This window comes from Lutra lutra, chromosome 8 (assembly GCF_902655055.1).
Source record: "Lutra lutra chromosome 8, mLutLut1.2, whole genome shotgun sequence".
NCBI classification, from domain to species: domain Eukaryota; kingdom Metazoa; phylum Chordata; class Mammalia; order Carnivora; family Mustelidae; genus Lutra; species Lutra lutra.
The window spans coordinates 136,124,498-136,148,642 of NC_062285.1; the positions used below are offsets into that span (position 1 = coordinate 136,124,498).

The 24,145-nt window shown below is 50.3% G+C and overlaps 1 protein-coding gene across 4 annotated transcripts in view; it reads left to right on the forward strand.

The window, feature by feature from the left end:
- The window catches only part of GRAP2 (GRB2 related adaptor protein 2), a 67,155-nt gene extending 44,340 nt beyond the window's left edge, over positions 1 to 22,815 (forward strand). For all 4 annotated transcript variants that reach the window (XM_047742421.1, XM_047742420.1, XM_047742423.1 and 1 more), the window contains 7 exons: positions 3,960 to 4,051; positions 11,280 to 11,371; positions 14,177 to 14,296; positions 17,950 to 18,118; positions 20,222 to 20,410; positions 21,696 to 21,818; positions 22,436 to 22,815. In XM_047742421.1, the coding sequence (XP_047598377.1) occupies positions 3,974 to 4,051; positions 11,280 to 11,371; positions 14,177 to 14,296; positions 17,950 to 18,118; positions 20,222 to 20,410; positions 21,696 to 21,818; positions 22,436 to 22,615 (951 nt within the window). In that variant the 5' untranslated portion in view covers positions 3,960 to 3,973 and the 3' untranslated portion in view covers positions 22,616 to 22,815. The remainder of the gene's footprint in view (positions 1 to 3,959; positions 4,052 to 11,279; positions 11,372 to 14,176; positions 14,297 to 17,949; positions 18,119 to 20,221; positions 20,411 to 21,695; positions 21,819 to 22,435) is intronic.
- The last annotated feature ends 1,330 nt before the right edge of the window (positions 22,816 to 24,145 follow it).

Genomic DNA, 24,145 nt, shown 5'->3' on the forward strand with positions numbered 1-24,145 from the left:
AGTCCTTTCGTGTAAACTCCTCACTGTTCTATCACAGCATTTCAGACACGAGATAAATTAATAAAACTTACATTTGTTGTTACCATCCTGATAAAATGCTGAAGCAATATTTGCAAAGAGCAGTGTTTTTCTCAAAAAAAAAAAAATAGCTTAACCGAATTACAGTGTAAACAGGTGCAAGTCACATAATATCTAAATTCGGGTTCTCCCAGGCCAAATAGGAGGTGGTTGTGCCGCCAGTTGGACTTAGGATCCAGCTCCTTCCCTCTTTGGGTCCTGAGCCTGAATCTCCCAACAGCTTCGTGGTGTTACGCAATTGCTCTTTTTCAGAGATGCATAAAACGGAAGCCTTGACTATTCATAGCCAACTTAGGAGGAGCCGAAATCTTTGAAGAAGTTTCTCGCCTGGTGCGATTTTGAGGGTGACTACGTGTTTCTGAACACATCCAGTTAATCTGGATTTCACATGGCGGCTCTTTTAAAAGAGCTGTCTCGCGGCTTTTGTTTTCATCCTCGGTGGTGACTGTATTTTAGAAGTAGACAAATATTCCTGGTATATAAGCCTGAATATTTTTCAGGGTTTTTTTGTTTTTTGTATTTTGGTTTTTTTGGTGGTAAAAGAAGCTTAAATGGAAACGCAGGGGCAGAGAAAACCGTGCCTGGGGAAGTCCTGTGCGGTGTCGTCAAATGGCGCAGCCGATCTGTGTCACGGGGCTGCTAATGGATGTGGCACGCAGTTCGTGAAGGGGCAAAGTGAGAGAGACACAGGGGGATGGTGAGAAGCAGAGCCAATGTTAAGGGCAGGAGCCCTGCATGGTTCTGAGGTAGGATTCCTGGACAAACCGCATCGGCGACAGGGTCGGGGTGGGCGGGGGAGGCGGCTTGCCTGCCCCTGGACACGGTCACTTGTCATTCACGTTCAGCCATTTCTGAAGCGGATCCCTGGATGGAAACACACATTTAATCCGTCCGTGAGGTTCTTTAAAGAGATGTCTCTGGTCATCTCCCCCTGAGGTCAGGAGCACTGGCACAGCACACAACAGCTAGAAAGCTCCATTGCATTCTTGAACTCAAGCTGGCTCACTTTCTCCCCTGCCCCCGCCCTTTTCTCTACTGTCTTGGAATTGTTGGTACCATGTTTTTTAATATAATATGTATATTAATATATATATAGTAGAAGGTACAGACTATAAAACGAATGGATAAATACTGAACAAAATACATTAGTTCAGTTTTCTTTTTCCCTGGTGGTAGTTTAAAAGTTTTCAAAATTAGGACTAATGGATATAGAAAAATGGGATGTAAATTTCCATGAATTTTTATGATCAAACAGAAGACAGACCCCTGGGGCTTGGCACTGCTATTAGGGAAGCAGGGAATGGTAAATTCAAGGGGAGAAATTTGCAAAGCCCTGGGTTTCGACCGAAAATAGAACATACTCCACTCCCCCCTGAACATCTCCCTCCTACCAAACAGCATCTGAGCAGATTTCATTTCACAAATGGAAATGGGAAGTGGGACGCACACACATTTTTTCAAAGTGATTTCATGAAGAGTGGGTCTGTTTAATTGGGTTTTCGGAGCCAGGATTAATATTATAAACTAGGGAGTTCTGTGATGTGCCCATGAAGTTGGCTTTGCCATACCACCTGCCTCCTGGGAGAAGGCAAAGGAAAGAGCCGCTTCTCAGAAGCCGTGCTGCTTCTGCCTTGGCCTCCTCCCCGAGGTAACACGCGACCAGCCTGTACCAAGCACCCAGGCTGCATCCAAGCCACACATAACATACAAAAGATCTTCCCAAGCTCAAGGTCACATCTAGAGCATGCCTGGGATATTTTTTCAACCCTAATTTATGTGATTTTCTAATACGTTTAGCATTTGCCCTCCCTTGTCTCCATCCTGCTTATTAAGGTAAATTTGCATAGAAATGGGATCTTGGATTTCAGGACCATTCACCTGACACTTGCTCTCCTGAGGTGACCAATATCTGCTGTGGATACCATGACGGTGACCCGCAGACACCACATCTTCCCACAAACCCAAGGCAAGGGCCTTAATTAGGGGAGGCTTTTCATGTTAAAGCCACAAGGTGAAGCAAATCAGCAAAAGCATTTAGCACTCACCAAGGAGGGCAGAATACTCCTTCCTGTCGAGTGGGCCATCCAAGGTCACTGTTTTAATTTGCCTTAGATGGACAGATCCTGAAGAAAGGGTGCAAAAAGTATATATGTATTTTTGTTTGGAAATAAGTTTTGGATGGTGATAAAGCTCAGACAATTAACTGACATTTTACTTTGGCTCCTGAAATATTTTTTGCTTAATATCTACCTTCAGGATGGGTAATCGTCATCTCTATAAATTGCCTTTGGATGACTAAGCAAAGGTGAAAAATCAGAGAACCAAGGCCCTTGCTGTGACCACGGTGGCAGTTGGCTTTAGTCCCCCGAACTCTGCGTGCTGCACTCTCCCATCGGCAGCCACCTTCTTCATTTACCCAAATCTTGTCCCCTGGGTGGAAATTCCCACTGAAAGTATGTTTGTGGTCCTGGTTTACTCGTTACTGAAAGCCATTGGGTGTGAGGTGACTAACCAAAAGGGTTTCAGACTTAGCCAAATTCTGATAAACATAAATGCCAAATAACAGCTTCCAAGACTGTCCTAACAGCAAACTGTCTTAGCAGAGAACCAGAGGATTTGCGGGTCATGGAGAATAAACACCAAATCTCAGAGAGGAAAGTTCATAAAAGATGGGAGAAATCAGAAGAAAACTCGGGCTGCTTTTGGCCAGGCTACCTTTGCTGAGGATAAATTCATTCCATACAATTATTTTTTTAAGGATTTTTTATCTGTTTAGAGAGCAAGAGAGGGAGAGAGAGAGCGTGTGTGCAAGCGTGTGCACAGCGGTGGGGCAGAGGGAGAGGGAGACTCCATGCCCAGTGCTGAGCCTGATGTGGGCCTTAATCTCACGATCCTGAGATCATGATCTGAGGAAAATCAGGAGTTGGAGGCTCAACTGACTGAGCCTCCCAGGCACCCCTATTATTAGTTGAATATTATGATCCCCACTTTACAGATGAGAAAACTGAGACCCCAAGAGGTTTAGCTATTGCACAAAATCATACAGTTTGTCACCAACAAAAGCAGGACTCTTTCTTACAGACATGCTTCAGTGCCTCCTAAAAAAATCAAAAAAACAAAAACAAAAACAACCCCAACTCTATTTCGTTTATAGGCTAACTTTTTTATTTTACACAGGCCTCGTGTATTCCGGGGCGGGGTGGGGGGGGGGATAATATTTTAACTTGATGCAGAAGTATCAGAATGAAATTTTTCAAATTGTACTTGGCATAGACTCTAATAATGAAACAAGGAGGCTGACTAAACGAGTCCCCTGCCTCCAGCACCAGATCGCGTTCCACTCTCAAGCCATGTGGAAGGACGCTGGGTTCCCCACTGGCCGATGCTGCCTAATTCTCTTAAATGATTCAGATGTAAAAGAGAAAATGGCATCTGTCTAATTAACACTGCCTGGTTAAATATAGCCGCCAAGGGACAGCCTCAGGACGATGTTTACAGAACAGTCTTTCCAGCCCTTGGAGCCTCAAGTTAGAGATGATAGCGAGTCTTCCGTCCTTATCAACGGGAAACAGCGATGCCTGCGGAAAGGGTGACAGGCCAGGCAGGCAAAGGGAGATGAAAGGAAGGGGAAAGGCATTGCCGGCTCTGTTCCCTGTTCCTGGCGCATGGGGATTCAGGGAAGAAGGGGAAGCACATCCTACAGGCTTCCCTCCCGCAGCAATTCCCAGGATTTGAAAGTCCTCCCCGTGGGCCTGGGCCTCCCTTTCAGGCCTGGAGGCCTTGGGCCAGGACCCTACCGCCCGCTCAGCCTGCCGCACGGCCCGCAGCTCTGCTCTCTTCTCTGGCCAGAGGGCATAATGAGACCGTTACTTGTCTTCCAGCTTCACGTGGGGACATGGAAGCCATCGCCAAGTTTGACTTCACCGCCTCAGGCGAGGACGAACTGAGCTTTCACACTGGAGACGTTCTGAAGGTGGGTGCCGTGGGGCCCCCTGGGGCGCCCTGGGGCGTTTAGGTTACTATGGTCTGGTCCCCAAGTTCACTAATAACCCATGCCCTTGTTTCTTAAGCGCTACACACAGTTCCTTTCAAAAAGAGAAGTTCACTTCCATCAGAAGGGCTCCTTCTGGGCTCCCCACCCCCACCCCAGGATCCTGTTAGCAGGCTGGGCGGTGGACAGAAGTCACCAGCCTTGTCTTGAGATGCTTGTGGACTGGAGAGGGGACGAAAGCCGCCGAAGGGCTCTGACAGATATTCTTGTCTGAGTGCTTGGGGAGCGCAAGTGAGGGAACAAGTGGCCCCACCTTGCGGAGACCGGGTGGCAGGAACTCGGTGGTCAGAGAATGCAGGGAGCCTGAGTTGGATTTTGAGCTCCGTGGTGGGGGTGGGGGTGGGCGTTCAGTGAGCTTTGTGAGGAACTTAACAGGAAGGTGCAGGGAGACAGCCTGGGAAAGACAGCTGGAGAGGACATGGGCCAGCAGAGGCCACGCACACCAGCCCCATTAAGGACGCCCTAGAACTTGCCTAACACCCACACTTGAGCTGTAGTGGCTGCTTGGAGGGCTGTAGAGGCCTTGGACTTCCACATTCCACGCACCGTACTTACAGGCTCAAGTCCTACATCTTAGGCCCCGTTTGGAGCAAAACACAAGCCCTTACACAGGCCCTCTGAGGAGTCTGTGATGTTTGTGCCCCCCCTCCCACCTTGCCTCAGAGCACCCCCAGAAATCCCAACCCCTGGTCCTCAGCAGCCCACTTGGGCCTTCTCAGACTGCACAGCAGCACTGAGGCCAGGCTCTCCATGAAGAAGTACGCTTGCTGTCGAGGGAACCTTGGCAGAACGGGACAGGGTGACTCAGAAAGTGTCCCTGGAGCACAGACCAGGTAGGGGGACTTGGGTTGGAACTTGAACACCCCCGGGACTCATCCTTCTAACTGTGGTCCCCTTGCAAAGATCTAGTAATGTAATTGTGAAGAGGGTGTCTTCAGTGCTGGAGCTTCTCAAGGTCAAAGTGTTACCTGGGCCACTGACCCAAGAAAAGGTGACCTTCACTTCGGTGGGATCTTACCAAGATCACAGAGGGATCTGCCTCATGGTGAGCAGCCCCTCCCTTCTCTATGGGATAGTGTGACCATGGGATTATCAACCACTATAGAGTGTCCTCACTCTAGGGGCCAGGGGCCAACCCCACCCCTCATCTCCCATTGCAAACAAAACCTAATATCTGGCTCAAGGGTTTCCTATTCCTCAGAAAAGGAAAAGGGAAAAAAAAACAAAAAAAAACAGCTTTCCTCAACTCTGCTTCTCAATCTACCTCCTGATTTCGTTCCTCTCCTTCACTAGTAACACTGGGAGTTCTCTGTGCTGGTGCCTCCACTTCCTCACTTCCCATTTACTCCATTGGAACTTTCTGGAATCTGCCTGTTACCCCCAACACTCCCTGTAAGCCCATCAGTGATCTCTCATTTTTTTTAATATATATTTTTTAAGATTTTATTTATTTTTTTGGACAGACACAGCGAGAGAGGGAACACAAGCAGGGGGAGTGGGAGAGGGAGAATAGGCTTCCCGTGGAGCAGAGAGCTCTATGTGGGGCTCTATCCCAGGACCCTGGGATCATGACCTGAGCTGAAGGCAGACACTTAATGACTGAGCCACCCAGGCACTCCCACCAGTGGTCTCTCTCTCTCTCTCTCTCTCTTTTTTTTTTAAGATTTTATTTATTTATTTGACAGACAGAGATCACAAGTAGGCAGAGAGGCAGGCAGAGAGAGAGGAAGGGAAGCAAGCTCCCTGCTGAGCAGAGAGCCCGATGCAGGGCTTGATCCCAGGACCCTGGGATCATGACCTGAGCTGAAGGCAGAGGCTCAACCCACTGAGCCACCCAGGCGCCCCACCAGTGGTCTCTTTAATGTGGACTGTAATGACCTTACTGGAGCATCTGTGGAATTTGACACTGTTAACTGTCCCTCTTCTGGATCTGAATGGGGTTCAGCCTCTCTCCTAAACATGCACTCTGCCCTATTTTTCTTTCTTGAGATCTCTTAAGCAATCCCCTTCTTCACAAGAGAGGGGTCTGATGCAGTAAAAAGGAGTTTAGAGCTGGTAAATCTGAGTTTGAATCCCTGCTGACTAGCTGTGTGTCCTTGGGTCAGTCTCTTACCCCCTCTGAGCTTCACTGTCTTTATCTGTAAATGGAGACCATATCTATTTTTCAGGGTTCTGGAAAGGATTAGAGGTAATGGCCCCAGCTTAAAGTGGATGTTTCATAAACGGTTGCTGTTATTTCAACATTACTCATTCCTGCTGCCAGTCAGACCATTGCCACAGCCCCTGGACTAACTTCATCCCCTCCTGTCTCTTACTCCTTCAACATACTGCTCTCAGGAGGATCTTTCTGGAAGACAAATCAGGTCAGATCACTTCCTTACTCGAAAGCATTCAGTGGTTCCCCATTACCAACTGATTGAAATTCAAGCCACCTTGTCCCAACCTCCTCTCTAACCTCACCAAGCTCTTGCCCTTGAACATGCACACATATGCACACCCACGCACACACACACACACACGTACATGCACACCTTTGTGTGTGCAGTGCCCCAGGTCACATTGCCATATACACACTGTGCTGTGTCAGGTTCTCCCCGTACTCTGAATGCCTCTTTTCTGCACACACATATTTGACCATGCCTGGGAAGCCTCACTCCCTCTGCTCTTCCGATGGCTCCAGCAAAATTAATCACTCCCGCTTCAGCTCTCCCACAGCGTTGTACATGCACACCTCATTCAAGGCACTGACGATCTCCCGTCCCATGAGTGTTATCCACGAGCAGCCATGCCTCTGTGTCCTTGCGCACCCTCGACACCCGTCTCTCATCACAGCTCTTACCCTGTGGGACCCTGACTGCTGGCTCCGCCCATGTCCAAACCAACAGAGAGTTGACCCTCTCTAATATTTGATGAGTGAATGAGTGGTTGATTCCTCCACTGGTCTGTGAGCTCCCTGAGAGCAGAGCCCATGCCTGGTTCAGCTCTGTGTCTTCACAGCAGTGCCCTACACAAGTGCTCGGTGCCAATGACTTGAATTATTAAACTGCGTTTCTGCAGGCTCATGTAGAAGTCCATCAGAAGGGCAGACCTCTCCTTCTTTTCAAATTCTGTCCCTTGCCACTTAGCAGTAGAAAGGAAAGTGGAGAGGGCCTGTTGGCTGAGCCCCACCCTGTGTCTGCATCGTGGTGGCTAGTGCTGTGCCTGTGGGTCTCTCCGAGCCACCGCAACCCTACTCCGCCACTCCAGAGATGGGTCACGAGCCCTAAGATCTTGCAAGTGCTTCCAAAGGCGGCTCTTGATTGCCCCAGTAATCTACTCCTGGGATCTCTTTCCTCCTAGGCTTTTCCTGCTAAAAGACTAAACAGACTTTCTCACTAGAAGGCACAAACAATATCTGACTAGTTCACCACTAACCCACCCACTCCAGACTGTGACTTCCCCAGGACAAAGGCCTCAGCTTATTCATATCTGTATTCCCAGCACCTAAGTGCAAACAGCAGGTGCTCACTAGATGACAGGATGGTGAACAAGATGGTGGACGGGGAACTCCAGCCAGATAACTGGATCCCGCTTCTCCTATGAGAGAAACATTTGACATCAGGAGCTGGAAGTTTCATGTTCATGCCTCAACTCCACCCCCAACCCCATCCCAGACCTGTAGCTACACACAGCACCGGACTTGCATTTCCCTCTGAAATTGGCCAGTCGTTTTTTAAAAATGTCTCTTGACCCAGTCCATTTCTACCTGCTTCTGTAACGTGTCCAGCTCAACTCCATTTCTTCCTACTAAAACAGTGACCTGAAAGCACTTAGAGTTAATCCTACGTCAATTAACTTCTCCAATACTTCAGATTTCTGCTCTGCCTCTAAGAGCTATAATTCCATCCAATTTTAAAATTCTCCCAACTGTACATTTTGTCCTCTTCCCACATCTAACTTATTCTCAGGCCATGTAACCCAGAAAATTATTCTCGTAAGCAACATTATAAGAATTAAGACACAGTAAGGTGAAGTCTAAAACCTCATGTGCTCATACTGAACCCCTTGCTTAGGTTTTCATGATGGGGACAAGAGATAGGGGGAACCGAATAGGCAGAGAGATGAGAAGAACAGGAAGTATGGGGCCCTGGGCCAACAACGGCAGGAAGAAACCACCTCCCCCCAAACACTCTTCTTTGCAGAAAATGAGATTCTTTTAAAACCTTGCCTTCTATACGCCATAAAAAGCCTGTAAATTCACCTCTCTGGGAACACGATCTCAGGCAGACGGAACACCAGGTGGTGGGAGAAATGGCCGGCATTGTGGGATAATCTTTCAGTTGCTACAGGAGGTAGATGGGTATGAGCCACAATTACTAAAATTACAGCTGGTTTCAGGTTGGAGAACTAAGTTTCAAAGTTGGTTCTTACCGTGATGAGCCAATTTCCAATTGGCCTCTTTTATCCCTGCTCACCTTGTACTTGACATTGGCTACCCAGCCCAAACATCACACTCCTGTGTGATGGGATAAAGGAATTCCAAAGCCATATATTGGTGGGGGGGCGGCGAAGGCATGGAGTGAAATGTCCTTATGTTCTTTGTGTGCCAAGTTTCCTAGTTCTTTTTCTGACCTAGATTTTCTGCTCCCCACTCCACTCTACCCCCCTCGGCATACACATACCCACGCGTCCTTAGTGATACCAGCAGTCACATTTGATGTTAGAAACTATAAAGTTTTCTGTCCTCAGCAATTCTAGAACCCAAATATGGGACACAATTTTATTTCTTCAGAACAAGTGATTAAATTCAAAACATACACATATAAGACTTTAAAGAACTTATAAACCCTACCATGTCCTTCAGAGCTGGAGTCCTCCTTCCTAAGAATACCACATTTTGCAGAATTGTGTTTTTTGTTGTTTTTTTTTATAATTTTTAAGATTTTATTTATTTATTTGACAGACAGAGATCACAAGTAGGCAGAGAGGCAGGCAGAGAGAGAGGAGGAAGGGAAGCAGGCGCCCTGCTGAGCACAGAGCCCGATGCAGGGCTCGATCCCAGGACCCTGGGATCATGACCTGAGCCGAAGGCAGAGGCTTTAACCCACTGAGCCACCCAGGCGCCCCTGCAGAATTGTGTTTTTAAAAACAGCGTACCCTTTCTGAAGGACTTCGAGGTAACCCTAACCCTGATCCTTGCATCAGCTCTGTGAGGGGTTAGCTGGTTGTTACTGTCCCCATTTTTCAGGTGGCTCGTTGACTTGTCGAAGGTCATACAGCTGGTGACAGGGCCAAGCTAGAAACTAGGTTTTCTCATTCCAAGCTCAGAGTGCTGGCCCCTTTCTTCCACCTCGGGGTGACACTAGAAATATCAGTTAGTGAGCTCTCTTCATTTCTTCCCGTCTCTGGAAGAGAGAAACCTGTGGGACCCGGACTTAACTCCACCCGCTTTAGGATGACTCTCCAATCCCAAACACCAGCCCCAACGTCTCTGCTGAGTCCAGACACACACCTTCAGCTGCTCCCCGAGCTTTTCTTCTTAGACGGTCCCAGGGGCAACTTGGATTCACCCACGTGCAGTCTGAGGCCTGTGAGCCCTTCTTCAGACCCACTCCTCCTCCTGTACTTTCTATTTTAGCCAAGGTATCACCACCCACTCAGTCTTCCAAGGCCGAAATCTGGAGCCCTCCCAGAATCCCCTTCTCCCTTGGTTCAGAGAACAGTCATGCAATCCTGCACACTTTGCTTCCAGGTTCCTTTAAAAGAGCCCCTCGCCTCTCGCCAGCATGGCTACCCTGCCTTCCTAGACCTCCCCGCTGCAATCCGTCTTCGTGCTCGGGCATAGAACTCTTTCTGGGCTCTAGCTCTTACTGTGTTCTTTCCCTTTCCTTCTGAGCTAAAGGCTCAGAAGCCTTTAGCAGCTCCCCATACATTTCAAGATAAAAGTCCAGACTTTTCTACGTGGATCACATGGCCTTGTGCCTCTGCTTTTCCCTGGCTCTGCCCCCAGGGGCCACAGTCTCAACGCCCGCCAGGCCTAGGCCTTTCGTTCCCAGAATGCACCCCACTTCCTCCCATCCCAGAAGTTCCTGCACCAGTAGACTTAGCCTGCGTTAACTACTTTCATTGCCAGGGCAACCCCAGGCCTCTCCTCCAGGCAGTCTTCCCTACCCATCTTCTGCTTTCCCCTTCAGCATAGCACTTCCATCCAATTAAGGCATCGTCAGCTGCCAGAAGCAGAAACTTGAATACGGCTGAACCAGCCTGCAGGTTGATCACTTCTCACACAAAGTCCAGAAGCAGGAGGGCTCCCGCGTGGCTCACTGGGGCTCAATGATATCGCCAAGCTTCTTTTCATCGCTTGGCTCCGCCATCTCCATTCTTGTTCGAGTCCATGCCACAGACTTTAGAAACATTCTCAGTGGGGGATGGGGGCAAACATTTGTCTTTTAATAGTGAAACATTTTCTGAAATAACCAGAAGCCACATAGAGCCACATAGACTCATTTGAGTAATCAAGGGAAGCGATAACATTTGGGGTCACAGTCAACGAAGGACCATATAACCATGAGACAGAACTTCTGGTTTTGCTCGGGATCTGGCACTAAAAAGCAAGTTTAGAAAAGGCATCCCAAGTATCTTGAGTTACGTCCAAATTGTTTGTGAAACACATGGAGTGTGAACACAAAAAGTTACTGTTTTCAAAGCTGGCCCCACTGGATGTTTTAAGTTTTAATTGGCTTGTTTAAAGAAATAGGAATAAATTACATTTTTTTTAAAAGGTCCTTGGTTCTGGCAGAGAAGAAGAAATCATGGGGTGGCCACTCCTGCCTTCCCAGCATTGGCTCAAATGAGGAGCATCAGGGGCTGAGATCTGGGACCCATGAATTTCCAAAGTATGCAGAGAATCCCCCGAGTGTGAGTCAGGGAGGCCACACCATGGTGGGGTTCCATGTGGGGGCAGAACCCATGGTCAGAAATGCTCGGGGTCAAAGGAGCCAAATTCCAGAGAGAAACCTGTTGCCCCCCCCCCCCCCCACTGGAGCGCCTGTGTGGTTCTCTTGGCCTTTTTCCCTCTAAATCCGAAAGGGTGTTTTTTACTCTGTAGCCCCCCCCCCCTTTTTTTTGCTTTGTGTCCTCCCTACAGTCTCAATCCTTCTCTTCTGTGTAGATCTTAAGTAACCAAGAGGAGTGGTTCAAGGCGGAGCTTGGGAGCCAAGAAGGATATGTGCCCAAGAATTTTATAGACATCCAGTTTCCTGAGTAAGTATTTCCAGCCCGCTGATAGGGGCCTACCCACACACACTCCCCTTACTGTTTCAGCAGTCACTAAAATTATCTATGCATACCCAAGATACTGTCAAAACTGGTTGCCTCTGGAGAGGGAACCACGCCTCTGAAGGCCACAGTGGGAGGGAGATTTGCATTTCGCTGCATTCCCTTTTGAATCTTACACCATGCGCACGGATCACCTATTTAGGTTTTATAAGCCGAACTCATCTATAATTGCAATCACAGGGTTTCCATGAGTTCCATCAGGGGCGCTGTTGGCCACCCCACGTCCAGATCTGTCCTTGTGGGCACATCCCCATTACCTCCTAAGGTCTTTATCCTCACCAGGGATCCCAAATAGCTCCCTGCCTTCCCTAAACCATGCTCAGATCCCTGAGAACCACTGGCGGGGAGAGGAAATTCCTTTCATCAAGAGAAAAAAGGAAAATAGAAGTTGGGTCTCGTTTGTCTCAAGAATTGACCACAAGGGTTAGATAGAAATCTAATCTCGGAGAGTCACTGTCTGGCTCAAAAGAGCGCAGGTCTGTCAGAAACCCAAAGTGGTCTTGATAACTCTGGTCAGGTGCAGGAGCGTCACTCACTGTGAACCAGGGCCGGCCACTGAACCAGCAGAACGACCACCGACCTCAACCCTTGAGGCTGCCCTGTGATGATCTACTTTTGTTAAAGATTTTATTTATTTGAGAGAGAGAGAGAGAGAAGCATGAGCAGGAGAAGGGAGAAGAGGAACACCCCGCCCAGTAAGGGAGCCCAGTGCGGGACTCAATCCCAGGACCCGGAGATCATGACCTGAGGGGAAGGCAGACACTTAACCAACTAAGCCACCTAGAGGCCCTTCTAGAAGACTACCCGCCACCCTCTTGCTCCTCAGACCTCCAGCCCCTCCCCCACAGCCCTCGAGGCTCTGGGCTCTTGCTTCCAGGATCACTGGGACAGAGGAAGCCACCAGAAAAGCCCCTGTACCCCAACCCCCCGCTGACTCACTGCATCCACCCACCTCCTGCAACTGCGCTCAGACAAGGATGCCTTTCCTGCAGCTGTTTCGAAAGAATCGTCTGCTTCTAGCAGAAACTCCTCCTCCCTCTCTTGCACATTGGTTCTCTGTCTCCTGGGTCATTCCCATCAGCAAAGATGCTGCAATTTCTCCCATCTTCCCCCAAAAACCAAAAAACCAAAATTTTTGATCCCAAGTCCCCTTGCAGTTACCACTGTCCTTCTTCCAGAGACTCATCTGTCCTCTCACCTCTAACTCCTCCCCACCCCCTGAAGTCTTTTTATCGCGGTCTCAGTGGGCTCTGGGGCCCGCTGGCGGATTCTGGTGTCTCTGCAGGATAGGATGGAAGCTCCCCAAGGGCAGGCTTTCCCGTCTGCTCTGCTCACCGCTGCATCCCCCGCTCCCAGCAGAAGGCCAGCACATAGTAGGTATTTGGTAAAAACAGTTGAATGAACGAGTGAGTAGCTTTGGAATGATGGGTGAAAATATACCCCTGCCTGCGCATTTAAAAAGTAGTGTGTGGACATTTTCGCCAGTTTTAAAGCCACGTATCAAATTCCAATTCGAGGACAAATGTGTATTTTCCAGACAATCCCCTAACCACTCGCTGCCTCGTCCAAAATCTTTCCTTCGAGGCGCGGCTGCTGTGGAGCAGGCCCCATTCCTTTCCCCAGCCCCATTATACTCCCTACACAAGGCAAGCTGTGGTGGTCACTTGTTCAACCCTGTGGCCAAGTATGGCAGACTCTCTGGAAGGATCTCCAGGCAGCTGGCGGCCAGAAACCCTCTACTTCGGGCCCCTCACGGCCCAACCACACTTCCCTTGCAGGGTCCGGTCTGGAATAAGGACATCCCTCCTGCCACTCCTATCTGGAGGTCAGGTTCCCAAATTCTAGAGAGCACGGGGACTGCTTACAAAGGACTCTGAAGCGTGTCATACCTTCACCCTAAAGGGACGGACAGACTAGCCTTCCAGGGGCAGCCCTCGAAAAGCCACCTTGGAGGAAGGGACCCTGTCCCAGCCAGCACTGCTGAGTGATGGCAAACACTCATTTTTGCTCTGTGGCTGAGAGGTTTCTGGTTCCCTACCCTAAGGCCGTAGCCTCTGTTTGCACGCAGGCTCTGCCACCTGCCACAGCACTGCCAGGGGCTGCCACCTCAACTGTCCCTGGAAAAAGAAGTTTCTCCTCCATTCCTTGTTTTCCACAGTAAAGATGATCTTCCTGGATTTGGGGGAGGGCCCAGGAGCTGGCTGCGTAGACGCTGCTCTCTGGCGGCTGCTAGCCTGGCTCCACACCACCCAGATCCCCAGGGTACCTGGGCTCCGAGGGGGCCCACTGAGCTCTCAGCCTGGGCGTGAGCCCAAAGCTTCCCAGCTCTGGCCCCACAGCACCCGAAGGGGTTCCTGTCCTCCTGGTGCGTCATCTGTCCCTGCAGATCTTTCCTAGTGACATCCCTCACAGGGCTGCCAGCAGGAGGCTGTTTCCCGCAGTGAGTCACTCCCACGCTGTCCCATTTTGGTGCAGTGGCACATTTCCATGATTCAGGTTTTCCGAGCTCGAGACAAAGGGGAGTGCATCAGGGGAACACTCACTTGCTTTGCCTGGAAACTGCCTAGCGCACAGGTTTGGTTTCGGAGGCCCCAGCCCCTCCTCTCTTTCTGTCTGCACTCTATTGACCAGAGTCCCCGGCCTCCGTCCATTTGGGTCATCGCTTCTCCCCTTCCCCTTCCAACCCCCCAGCATCTCACCAAGATTCTCTGATTTTGTCTCATCCCATAGATGGTTTCATGAAGGTCTCTCACGACACCAGGCAGAGAACCTACTTATGGGCAAGGAGATTGGTTTCTTCATCATCCGGGCCAGCCAGAGCTCCCCAGGGGACTTCTCCATCTCCGTCAGGTACTCGCCATTCCCAACCCAGACTGCTAAGGCCATGAGGTGACCTCTTGAATGTGACCTGTTGCTCAGGGGCATGGTGGCCAAGGGGTCCAGGCGTCGTATCAACTGGGATGCCATTCATCTCCTTCCCATGACACATGTATGTAACTCCTCAGTAAGCTGGTTTGTGGCCAGTTTACGTATATGTTCCTCTGCCTCCTCCTCTAGCCGAAGTGCTTCTGGAAGGACAGGATCCTAATCTATTTCACCTTTGTGCCTTTTCCAGTGCCTTGCACCCAACAGGCATTCAGGGAGTATCTGTGCAGGGACGTGGGGCAGGAGAAGGGAGAATTCCCAGCTGTCCACATCTCTCTTGGGGTTTAAATCTAAACCTTTTCTTCCACTACTGATATGTGTCTGAAGAAGGCGCAGAGGAAAATTAAAATCCCAAGTCATTGTTGTAGGCGGTTGCATAAAAGAAGGACCGGCTCAGCACACCGTAATGCAGCACACTGACAGCGACACATCCGAGCCGAGGAGGGCTGGGCCGAGGGACCAGAGCAGCAAAATCTCACTAACATGCAGCACCCGGGAGGAAATGAGTCAGTCCGGGCATAAACATGACACAGCCCCACGCTCAGAAACCCCAAGTCTGAGCGCAATGCTCATTAACAAATGCTAAGTGATAGAACTACAATTAGCGTGTGGTCAGCATGTCTGGGATCACAAGTCACCCATCAGGCAGGGTGACCACATGTGAAAGTGCACAAGTTAATGCTGATATCTGTACAGGAGGAGACGTGACAACCTGTACAGTGGAACCTCCTGTTAAGTTCATTGACAGGAAATGTTGGTCTGGATTATTCAGTGCACATTGAAAGGCATATAGCTTCAGTGGTTTAGGTGTATAAATCCAATCTCAGGTAATTTACAGAGGCCACTTCACCATTTTAAATAGCTATTTTAAGGAATAGGTAGGGAGGACTTAGGAATAAGGGGTCAACAATTTGTATGCACGTGCGCCTCCAGAGTGCTCAAAAATAGCTTGTTCTCATTAGCATTGCCCTTGCAATATTGCTTAAAATCTTAATTTTCCTTAACTAAAACTTTTTTCTTTTTTCACAGCTTAGGCAGCAGGAAATTTTAGCTCAGGCCAATATTGAAGTGTCACAAATTCTAAATTTGTTAGGTCTTTTTTTTTTTTTTTTAAAGATTTTATTTATTTATTTGACAGAGAGAGATCACAAGCAGACGGAGAGGCAGGCAGAGAGAGAGAGAGAGGGAAGCAGGCTTCTTGCTAAGCAGAGAGCCCGATGTGGGACTCGATCCCAGGACCCTGAGATCATGACCTGAGCCGAAGGCAGCGGCTTAACCCACTGAGCCACCCAGGCACCCCTAAATTTGTTAGGTCTTAATGCAATTTTGCTCTATTAATAAATCTTACAGTCAAACCTCTCTTAAGGGCTCTGATTACAGATTGGACCAGGTAAGTGGTTATGTTGAAGGGCATCTCTTGGTGCCTCTGGTTTGCATGAAGTGCACTGTGGCTTTTCACCTAGGAATCGTGGGTTGTATTTCCTCCAGTAAGGTGCATTCTCCAAAAGGATCAGCCTTGACTTCTGCCACAGTCTCTTACAGAAGCTTGCAGCTTCTTGTGATTATTACCATAATTGTTACTACATCTTATGCAGAAATGTAGCTTAATATATTCCAAAGCAAATCATTTTTATTTATTTATACATCTGCCTTCTGTCATGCAAAGATAATTAAGAGCTAATTGTAGTTCTATCACTTAGCATTTGTTAAGGGTCTGAAACACTAGATTTTAGAGGCTAGAGCCCTGAGTTATATCCTTTTCTCTGCCCCTCTTAGAACTTGAGACAATGGTGCAGCCACTCTCTCTCTCCATGGGTCCAGAGGGTTGGCTGCAAGCCTGACATCCATCCTCTCAGCTCATGAGAGGGGGGGGTTAATGTTTCTCACTCTGAGTTCTTTGACTAAGAGGTGGTGGATGAATAATTATATCACAAGAATATTTCCTCCTCCACACACAGATGTGAGGAGTAATGACTATGAATTAAGCCATGTGTTGTTAGAACGAAGGAAGCATCTGTTAGTGGCCAACACCAAGGAGAAGACCACACAGTGATTGCAGAGTGTCGGTTCCTGGCCCAGAGCAGTCAAGCAGAGGTCCCTGTATGGGTTCACCTGGCCATGGATGAGACTGAAGAGCAATCAAAATTCCTGTCCCCTCTGAACACGAACCACTGAGTCCATCCTTAAGCCCATAAGATGAGCTGAAGAGCAATCAAAATTCCTGTCCCCTCTGAACACGAACCACCGAGTCCATCCTTAAGAAACCTGCACTAATCTTCAGAGGTATCTTCACTCCCCAACTCTCCTTAAATTCTTGACCTTTCTGTTGGATCAGGCAATTGGTATCATTGGTTTATTTTTAGATAGAAATGTATGCCTGTTTGACGAATAAACTTGACATTGAAAAGAGAATGCCTTGGTGATGGGGAAAGACTGGAGCTATTAGTAAAGGCCAAGCTCTCCCTTTCCAGATGAGTAACATCCAATTTCTCCATCCCTCATAGAAATATTTCCCATCACTATGATTCCAGCTGGGTCAAAAGGTGCTCATCTAAAAGAACTTGGCACGTGTACGTGGTATGACAGGCTCGATTCACTGGACTGGAATCAGAGAGCCAGGGCTCTCGCCTCAGCTCTGCCAATCACTCACAGTGACCTTGGCCAAGCCCCTCCACCAATTGGAGCCTCAGCATCCTCATGGGTAACATGGAGACAGGGCTAAACAACCTCAGAGGTCCTTTTCTTTTTCTTCTTCTTTTTTTTTAATTTATTTGACAGACAGAGATCACAAGTAGGCAGAGAGGCCGGCAGAGAGAGAGGAGGAAGCAGACTCCCTGCTGAGCAGAGAGCCCGATGCGGGGCTCGATCCCAGGACCCTGGGATCATGACCTGAGCTGAAGGCAAAGGCTTAACCCACTAAGCCACCCAGGCACCCCATCAGAGGTCCTTTTCAATCAAAACACTGCATGGCTGTATAACACTTTTCTCCCCAAAGGTTCGAAATACTTTGTAACTTTAGTTATGCAAAACATAAACCAAGACCAAGAGATCTCCATTAAGTAGAGAACCAAGTATGACAAATTTCTCAAGATAGTCTCTTACTGTCCAGAGCTAGTTTATGGGCTTAAAAGAACTGGTTCAAAGTATTTCTGATAATGGAAAGATAACAGGGGTGAAAAATCTCTCCCCTCCAAGCCTTGGTGGAGTCCTTGGCATCGTACAAGATGCAGGCATTGCCCCATTTCAAACAAATATTGTAAAAAGTCCTTGACCTGGTGATTGTTGAAGTGCTCGGACATTTTTTTTTTCTTCTAAAAGGCTGGCTCCAGTGTCAGAAGACAGATTATCTTCTGCTGATGTAGAAATCCCTTTGATGCTGCCTGTGTCCTGAGCAGTCCCTTGCACAAATCTTCCCCCGAGAGTTTGACTGAGCCAGCACCCCCTCCCTGTGAAGGGCAGGCACTCCACATCCCCTTTCCTGCCCCAGCAGAACTCCAGCAACCCTGGATGCAGTCAGCCCTGGGCGTGGGAACATTGTCACCATGTAATATACAATTTGGATTCACCCTGATCTCTAGGCATGAAGATGACGTTCAGCACTTCAAGGTCATGAGAGACAACAAGGGTAATTACTTCCTATGGACAGAGAAGTTTCCATCTCTAAATAAGCTGGTGGACTACTACAGGACGACTTCCATCTCCAAACAGAAGCAGATCTTTCTGAGGGATAGAACCCGAGAGGATCAGGTACGCCTCAGGTCCCGATCATCCCCAGTCTACAGATTTTAGGCAACAGGAGTCCTATGTGACCCATCAAGACAACGCATTTGATGAGCATGTCCTCTGAGGATTCTGGAAGAAAGAATAAGTCCGAAGTCAGATCTCAGTTTAAACCATCTCATAACACTTCCCAGCCATGTGATTTGGGAAAGTTGTCTGATCCTCAGTTTCCTGATCCGTAAAACCGGAATGATGGTGACAGCTAGCTCATAGATGGTTGTGAAGGTTAGAGGAGATCACGTAAGCCCCTTCCCTGACATCGCTCCTAACAGTGCTACAAGCATGTCACAAACATTAGCTCTTAATTGTGGGTGCTTTGTTTTATTAGCATAGATAGTACTACATCACAGTTCTAGCCTAGCCTAGGAGTTGCCCAAAGATGAAGGCCAGGGGCCCACACACAGGGAGGTTGGAGGACCGCCTAGAGTCTGGGACTAAGGCGGTAGGTAGAGCTTTGTCACAGAAAGGGAGGCTGGGGGTGTTGGACAAAAAAACTGGATCTGGAATTCTTGCTCTTGGAACAGTGTGGAATATAGAGTATTATTTTACTAGAAAATGCATCAGACAAACCTAACTTTTTTATTTAAAGATTTATTTATTTATTTTAGAGAAAGAGAGAAAGAGCACTCAAGAGCAGGCAGAAGGACAGAGGGGGAGAGAGAGAACCTCAAGCAGACAATCTTGAATTGAGCACGGAGCCTGACACAGGGCTGGAACCCATGACCCTGAGATCATGACCTGAGCTGAAACCAAGAGTCAGACACTTAACCAACTGAGCCACCCAGGCACCCTCAGACAAACCTAACTTTAAATCCTAATTTCATCACTAACTGTCCTTATTACCTGGCCAAGTTAAGACACCTTTCTGAGTATCAGATTTCTCATCTGGAGAATGGAGAGAATATAATACCTCCCTCACTGGGCTGTTGTAAGGATTAAATGAGATAATACAGAGATAGCACTTGCCATAGAGTCTGGACAAGAGTAGGCAGCAAGGAAACGCTAACTTGCTTCCCATTAGCAAATGCACATGCACACAACGTATAAAATACCTTCCAAAGGAAACAACATCATTGTAAGAAAGAAATGGGAATTCTAGGAAGAAGCATTTCTGGAATAGTTAAAACAGTTGAAATCCCTGGAACGAGTTATTGGAAAGGCTTTGAGGCTTTCAAAGCAACAGGTGCTCTGGGGGAAGTAGAGAAAACCATCTCAGGCAACTGGTTGATTGTAAGCCTGAGAAGGGACAGTCCTAGGAGAAAAGGGTGTCCCAGCAAGGGCACGTCAAAGTTCAGAAAGAAAAACAAAGGTTTACTGAGACTTTGTGAATTATTTAAACCAAGAAACAGAGGTATTAATTTACCAGGATGTGCATGTAGAGAAAAGAGGGGTACCCTAAGATGCATTAAACTGAATGAAACGAGTTCATATTTGTAAAGCACTTCGAGCAGCGCCTGGCATGTACGAAGCCCAGGCCCTGTGTAATTGTTCGTGAAATAAAAATAACAAGAAAGTACCTCTGAGTCACAAGGTTGTGGTGCCATTAAGCAGAACGGCTGTGCTCCTTCCCAGCGCGTGCCCAGCGCCGGGCCTGGTTTCCATGGTACCGCAAGAGGGCTGCTGTTTGGGGCCCTATCACCAGGCTATAAATGACAGTTCAAAATCAGGCAGAGTCCATGACAGAGCTTATCGGGAGGGTAGGGTGTCCGGCAGTGTGGCAACACGCGATAAGGAGGGGTGGCATTGTGTCAGTAAAAGAGAATATTTCAGCTTGAATACAGAGAGGGAAACAAGCCCGCTGGGTAGGGACTCAATGGGTAGCCCGTGGACAAGTGAACCAGAGAGCCCGAGTCCCCAACCCAGGAGAACCTGAGGAACTGGAGACCATTTTTGAAACCACGAGGGTCCAGACCATCGACTCTCTTGAGGCTGCCCGCATGCCGGCAGCTGCTTCTGGGAGAGGTCGTGGGCAAACTCTGGAAAGAGCAGGCAGCAAGCGGGGGGCGGGGCTGGGGGGCCGGGAGCTGCACGAGGGGGACGGATCTCCATCATCTTCATATCTTCTCCCAGGGTCACCGGGGCAACAGCCTGGACCGGAGGCCCCAGGGAGGCCCGCACCTCAGTGGGGTTGTGGGAGAAGAAATGCGGCCTTCCATGCTCCGGAAGCTGTCGGACCACCCGGCACCGCCTCCCTCGCAGTACCCCCCGGCACCCCCAGCCCAGCAGCACCGCTGTCTGCAGCACCCCCACTTCCACCAGGTACCGCAGAGGAATGACGTGGGCGCCGTGAGGTCGGGAAGACGCCCTGCTCCCCCACCCTGGGGCTCGGGCCGCCCTGTCCCCAGGGGCACGGAGCATGTGAAAGTCCCCCACAACACCAGATGCAAGCAGAGCGAACAAAGGCCTGGGGGCTGTCGTGGTCCTGGGACCGTGGGGAGGAGTGTCTCGGGTCGGCCCGGCCTCCTGAGTTCTCACAGAGTTCATAACGGAGACCCGGGACCTCGCAACTGGCAGAAATATGATAATATGATATGGGAACTGCTCTTGGCAAAGAAGTCCCTGTGAATTCATTGGCTCCCTGCCTGAACACACACACACACACACACACACACACACACACACACACATGCACGCATGCACGCATGCTCCTACCCTGAGGATTCAGTGAACCGTTGCTTCATTTCCCTGTCAGCGCCGTTCCAGATCTATCCGTGCCCCCTAACCCATCTGGCTGTGGAGAGCCACGAGAAAAACGGATTAACACCCACAATAGAGCCCCGCTTGCTAATTTCTTTACTCCTTGCTTTGTTCCAGATGGGGTTTGGGGCCGCTTACCGAGATGGACAACACAGCCAGATAACATCGATCCTAAATTCCCTAGTGGGGCACACAAAGCCCTTTGTAGGCTGCCCATATCTGCTTCCCAGCCTCATCTGCTGCTGCCTCCCCCTAAACCACCCCCACCTCCCACCCTCCCCACTCCCCGAGCAAACACACATTCCAGCAACTCTGCACTATCTTTAGTTTACCAGAATGGTCTGTTGTGTTTTCTCTCATGACCTGGGGCATTTTATATGCTCTTTCCTCTGCCTAAAATGCCCTTTGCTGGCTGATCCTTCTCCTCTAAAGCTAGAGTTCAAGTGTCACCTCCTCTAGGAAGCCTTCTCTGATTACCCTGGCAGACTTAGACATTCTCTCAGCTCGCTTATCACTTAAATGTGTGTGGTTCCCCCTCTAAACTGACAATCCCCGAAGACAAAGACCTTTTCTTTCCAGCTACATATCCCCAGTGATTAGGACGGTACCAGACACATGGTCAGCGCCTGATAAATACTCTTTGAATGCATGAAATCTGGCATCGTCTTCACAATCGAAGGTCCCTGTGCCATCCTCCACCGCCCCTGCCCCCAACACCTGGGGTTTATTGTCACCAGCAGCAAGTATCCTTGGAGCACTGGCTGTGTCTGTGGCATCTGAGCAAGGCGCCGGGGGGCCTGACAGGGACATGATGTGGTGACAGGTCCTCTGTTACGTGTGTTTCCAGGACCGCCGAGGAGGCAGCCTTGACATAAACGATGGGCACTGTGGCATGGGCGTGGGCAGCGAAATGAACGCCGCCCTCATGCACCGGAGACACACGGACCCTGTGCAGCTCCAAGTGGCCGGGGTATGTGGGCTTTCCCTCCCTGGGCTCCATGAGGGCCGCCAGAGGGGCACTTAGGGTACCAACTGGTCCTCCCGGAGAGAAGCAAGCCGCTCAGAGCTCCGAGTGGAGGCGGTGGGAGCTCCTGGGAGGAGGAGGAGTTCCGGGGGCCCAGCCGAGCCGGCGTGTCGTCCTGTCCGGCCACCGGGCCATGCCCTCTCCTCCCATGTCGGCTCCAGCTCAGGCTGTAGCGGACGCGAACTGTTGCCGTTTCCTTTGCGCTATGTCTCCCTGGGCGACGCTAGCACGGGCACTGTTCGCTTGGGCACGCTGCCATTCTTTCTGTCACCTGGAGAGAGTCAAAAGACCCTCAGAGACGCGGGGACAGTAGCTGTCAAGGATGCTCCTGGGGCCTGGGAGAGTAACTGCTCTAGCGGTGGAAGTCCTGAGTGCAGAGCACGGCTCAGGTGGGCTCTGCCCGACGTCAGGCCCGGGGCTGGGCTGGGGGGTCTGCTTTCTGTCCTCGCCGAGGTCTTCGTCTCGGTGCGGGAGCCGGCAGGACCCTCCTGCAGGATAGCGGCTCGGAGGGCCAGCACCCCCCACCGCGGCTCAGCGGGACCCCTCTGTGCTTCCCCCAACAGCGAGTGCGGTGGGCCCGGGCGCTCTACGACTTCGAGGCCCTCGAGGACGACGAGCTGGGCTTCCGCTGCGGAGAGGTGGTCGAGGTCCTGGACAGCTCCAACGCGTCGTGGTGGACCGGCCGCCTGCACAACAAACTGGGCCTCTTCCCCGCCAACTACGTGGCACCCATGATCCGATGAGGCCCTTCCTGGGGCGTCAGAGGCTGTCATCGGAAGCTGCCTGCGGGAGAGGGGCAAGGAAGAGAAGCCGGGACGATCTACACATACGCACACGGGTGCACGCACACGCACACACCTCTGCCTGTGTGCGCGCGCATTTTATAGTAATTTATTGGCGATTTCGTTGGTTACTTAGCTGATATGAAAGGAAGTCAGGCGAAGAATTAGATTCATACTTGTTTTTCTGCTCCCCTCAGTGGTGCGTGGAAGGCGGTGGGAAAGCTGGAGAGTGGGGGGCAGGGACAGGAGACTCCCAGTTCTTCCCGTCCTTCAGACGGCCCTGCTTCCTCCTGGCCTTGGCAATGTTCGCTGAGAGCCGCGGAGCGGAGATCCACACCCGGGGTTGTCCCGAAACAACAGGGTAGGGCGGGTCGGTGGGCCTGTTTCCGCTTACCTCCCAGCCCTGCTCACCTCCAGGGTTTGCAAGGCAGCTTCCCTCCCATTCTACAAGGGTGGGCTCAGCTGGATTGAGAACAAAGGTACGGCCCCACGGGGCTGAGCTGGGAGCAGGAGGGGCCGTGAAGGCAGGACTGGCGCTGGGGGGCGGGGGGGAGGGCGGGTTCCTGCAGCCGGGGCGAGTCTGGCCTCCCGCTCCACGCTCAGCGGAGACCTTCACCTCCCTCCAGCCCACGTTCCTCGGCTAATCCTCCTCCCTGAGGCTGACCTGGAGAATCAGAGACCCCAAGGAGCCAAGCACTGGGAGATGGAGGGATTTTCACAAATCCCCAGTGGCTTACCTGGGAGTCACCTGTTTCCCGGGATACCAAGAAAGCAGCTTTGAGACTCTGTAAAATGTTTGGAGAAGCCCGGGGTGAGAAAGCGGGACTTTGAGAGCCATTGTTTTATGGCAACAAGGGTGTCTCTTTGGGTCTCTGTTTGTTTTCCCATGTTTTGAGGATGCTTTGCTTCAGTGGCACAGAGACAAGCCCAGTCCACGGGGGCGTTGACCTGCCGTTGCTGCCGGGCTGCCCGCTGCAGCATGACCCCGGGTGGGAGCCGGCTTTGCCATGAGCATCCAGGATCCAGCTGCTGAGCCACTGCTGGCAGCCCCCCCCAACAGCTGCACGTGGGGCAAGGGACACGCATGCCGCCATCTCTCTTGCCACCTCAACATAGAATTGTGATTCCCTCGGGGTTGTGGGTGTGAAGCACCAACTGGACAGGCTCGGGAGGAGACACCAGAGAAGGAAACTCAGTGGAACCCGGGGGGCAGACACGTCTGCCTGAGGGCCCTGACAAGGGGTGGGTGTGTGTCTCATGAGACCTAAATGAAAGGGTGGGGTGCCCGTGCTGGTGAGGGAACATGGGGAGTGAGGTGGGCCTGTCCCTTTGTCTTCTCCCCCAGCCCTTCCTGCTCTAAGGAGTGACCAGGCAGCCATTACCGAGGGTGACAGAAGAAGGAGTTTCTGACTCAGAAGTAACTGTCAGTGTAACACAGGCTGTGTCCCGCTGACTCCGAATTCTATGGTTCTGTGATCCCTGCTGTTGCCT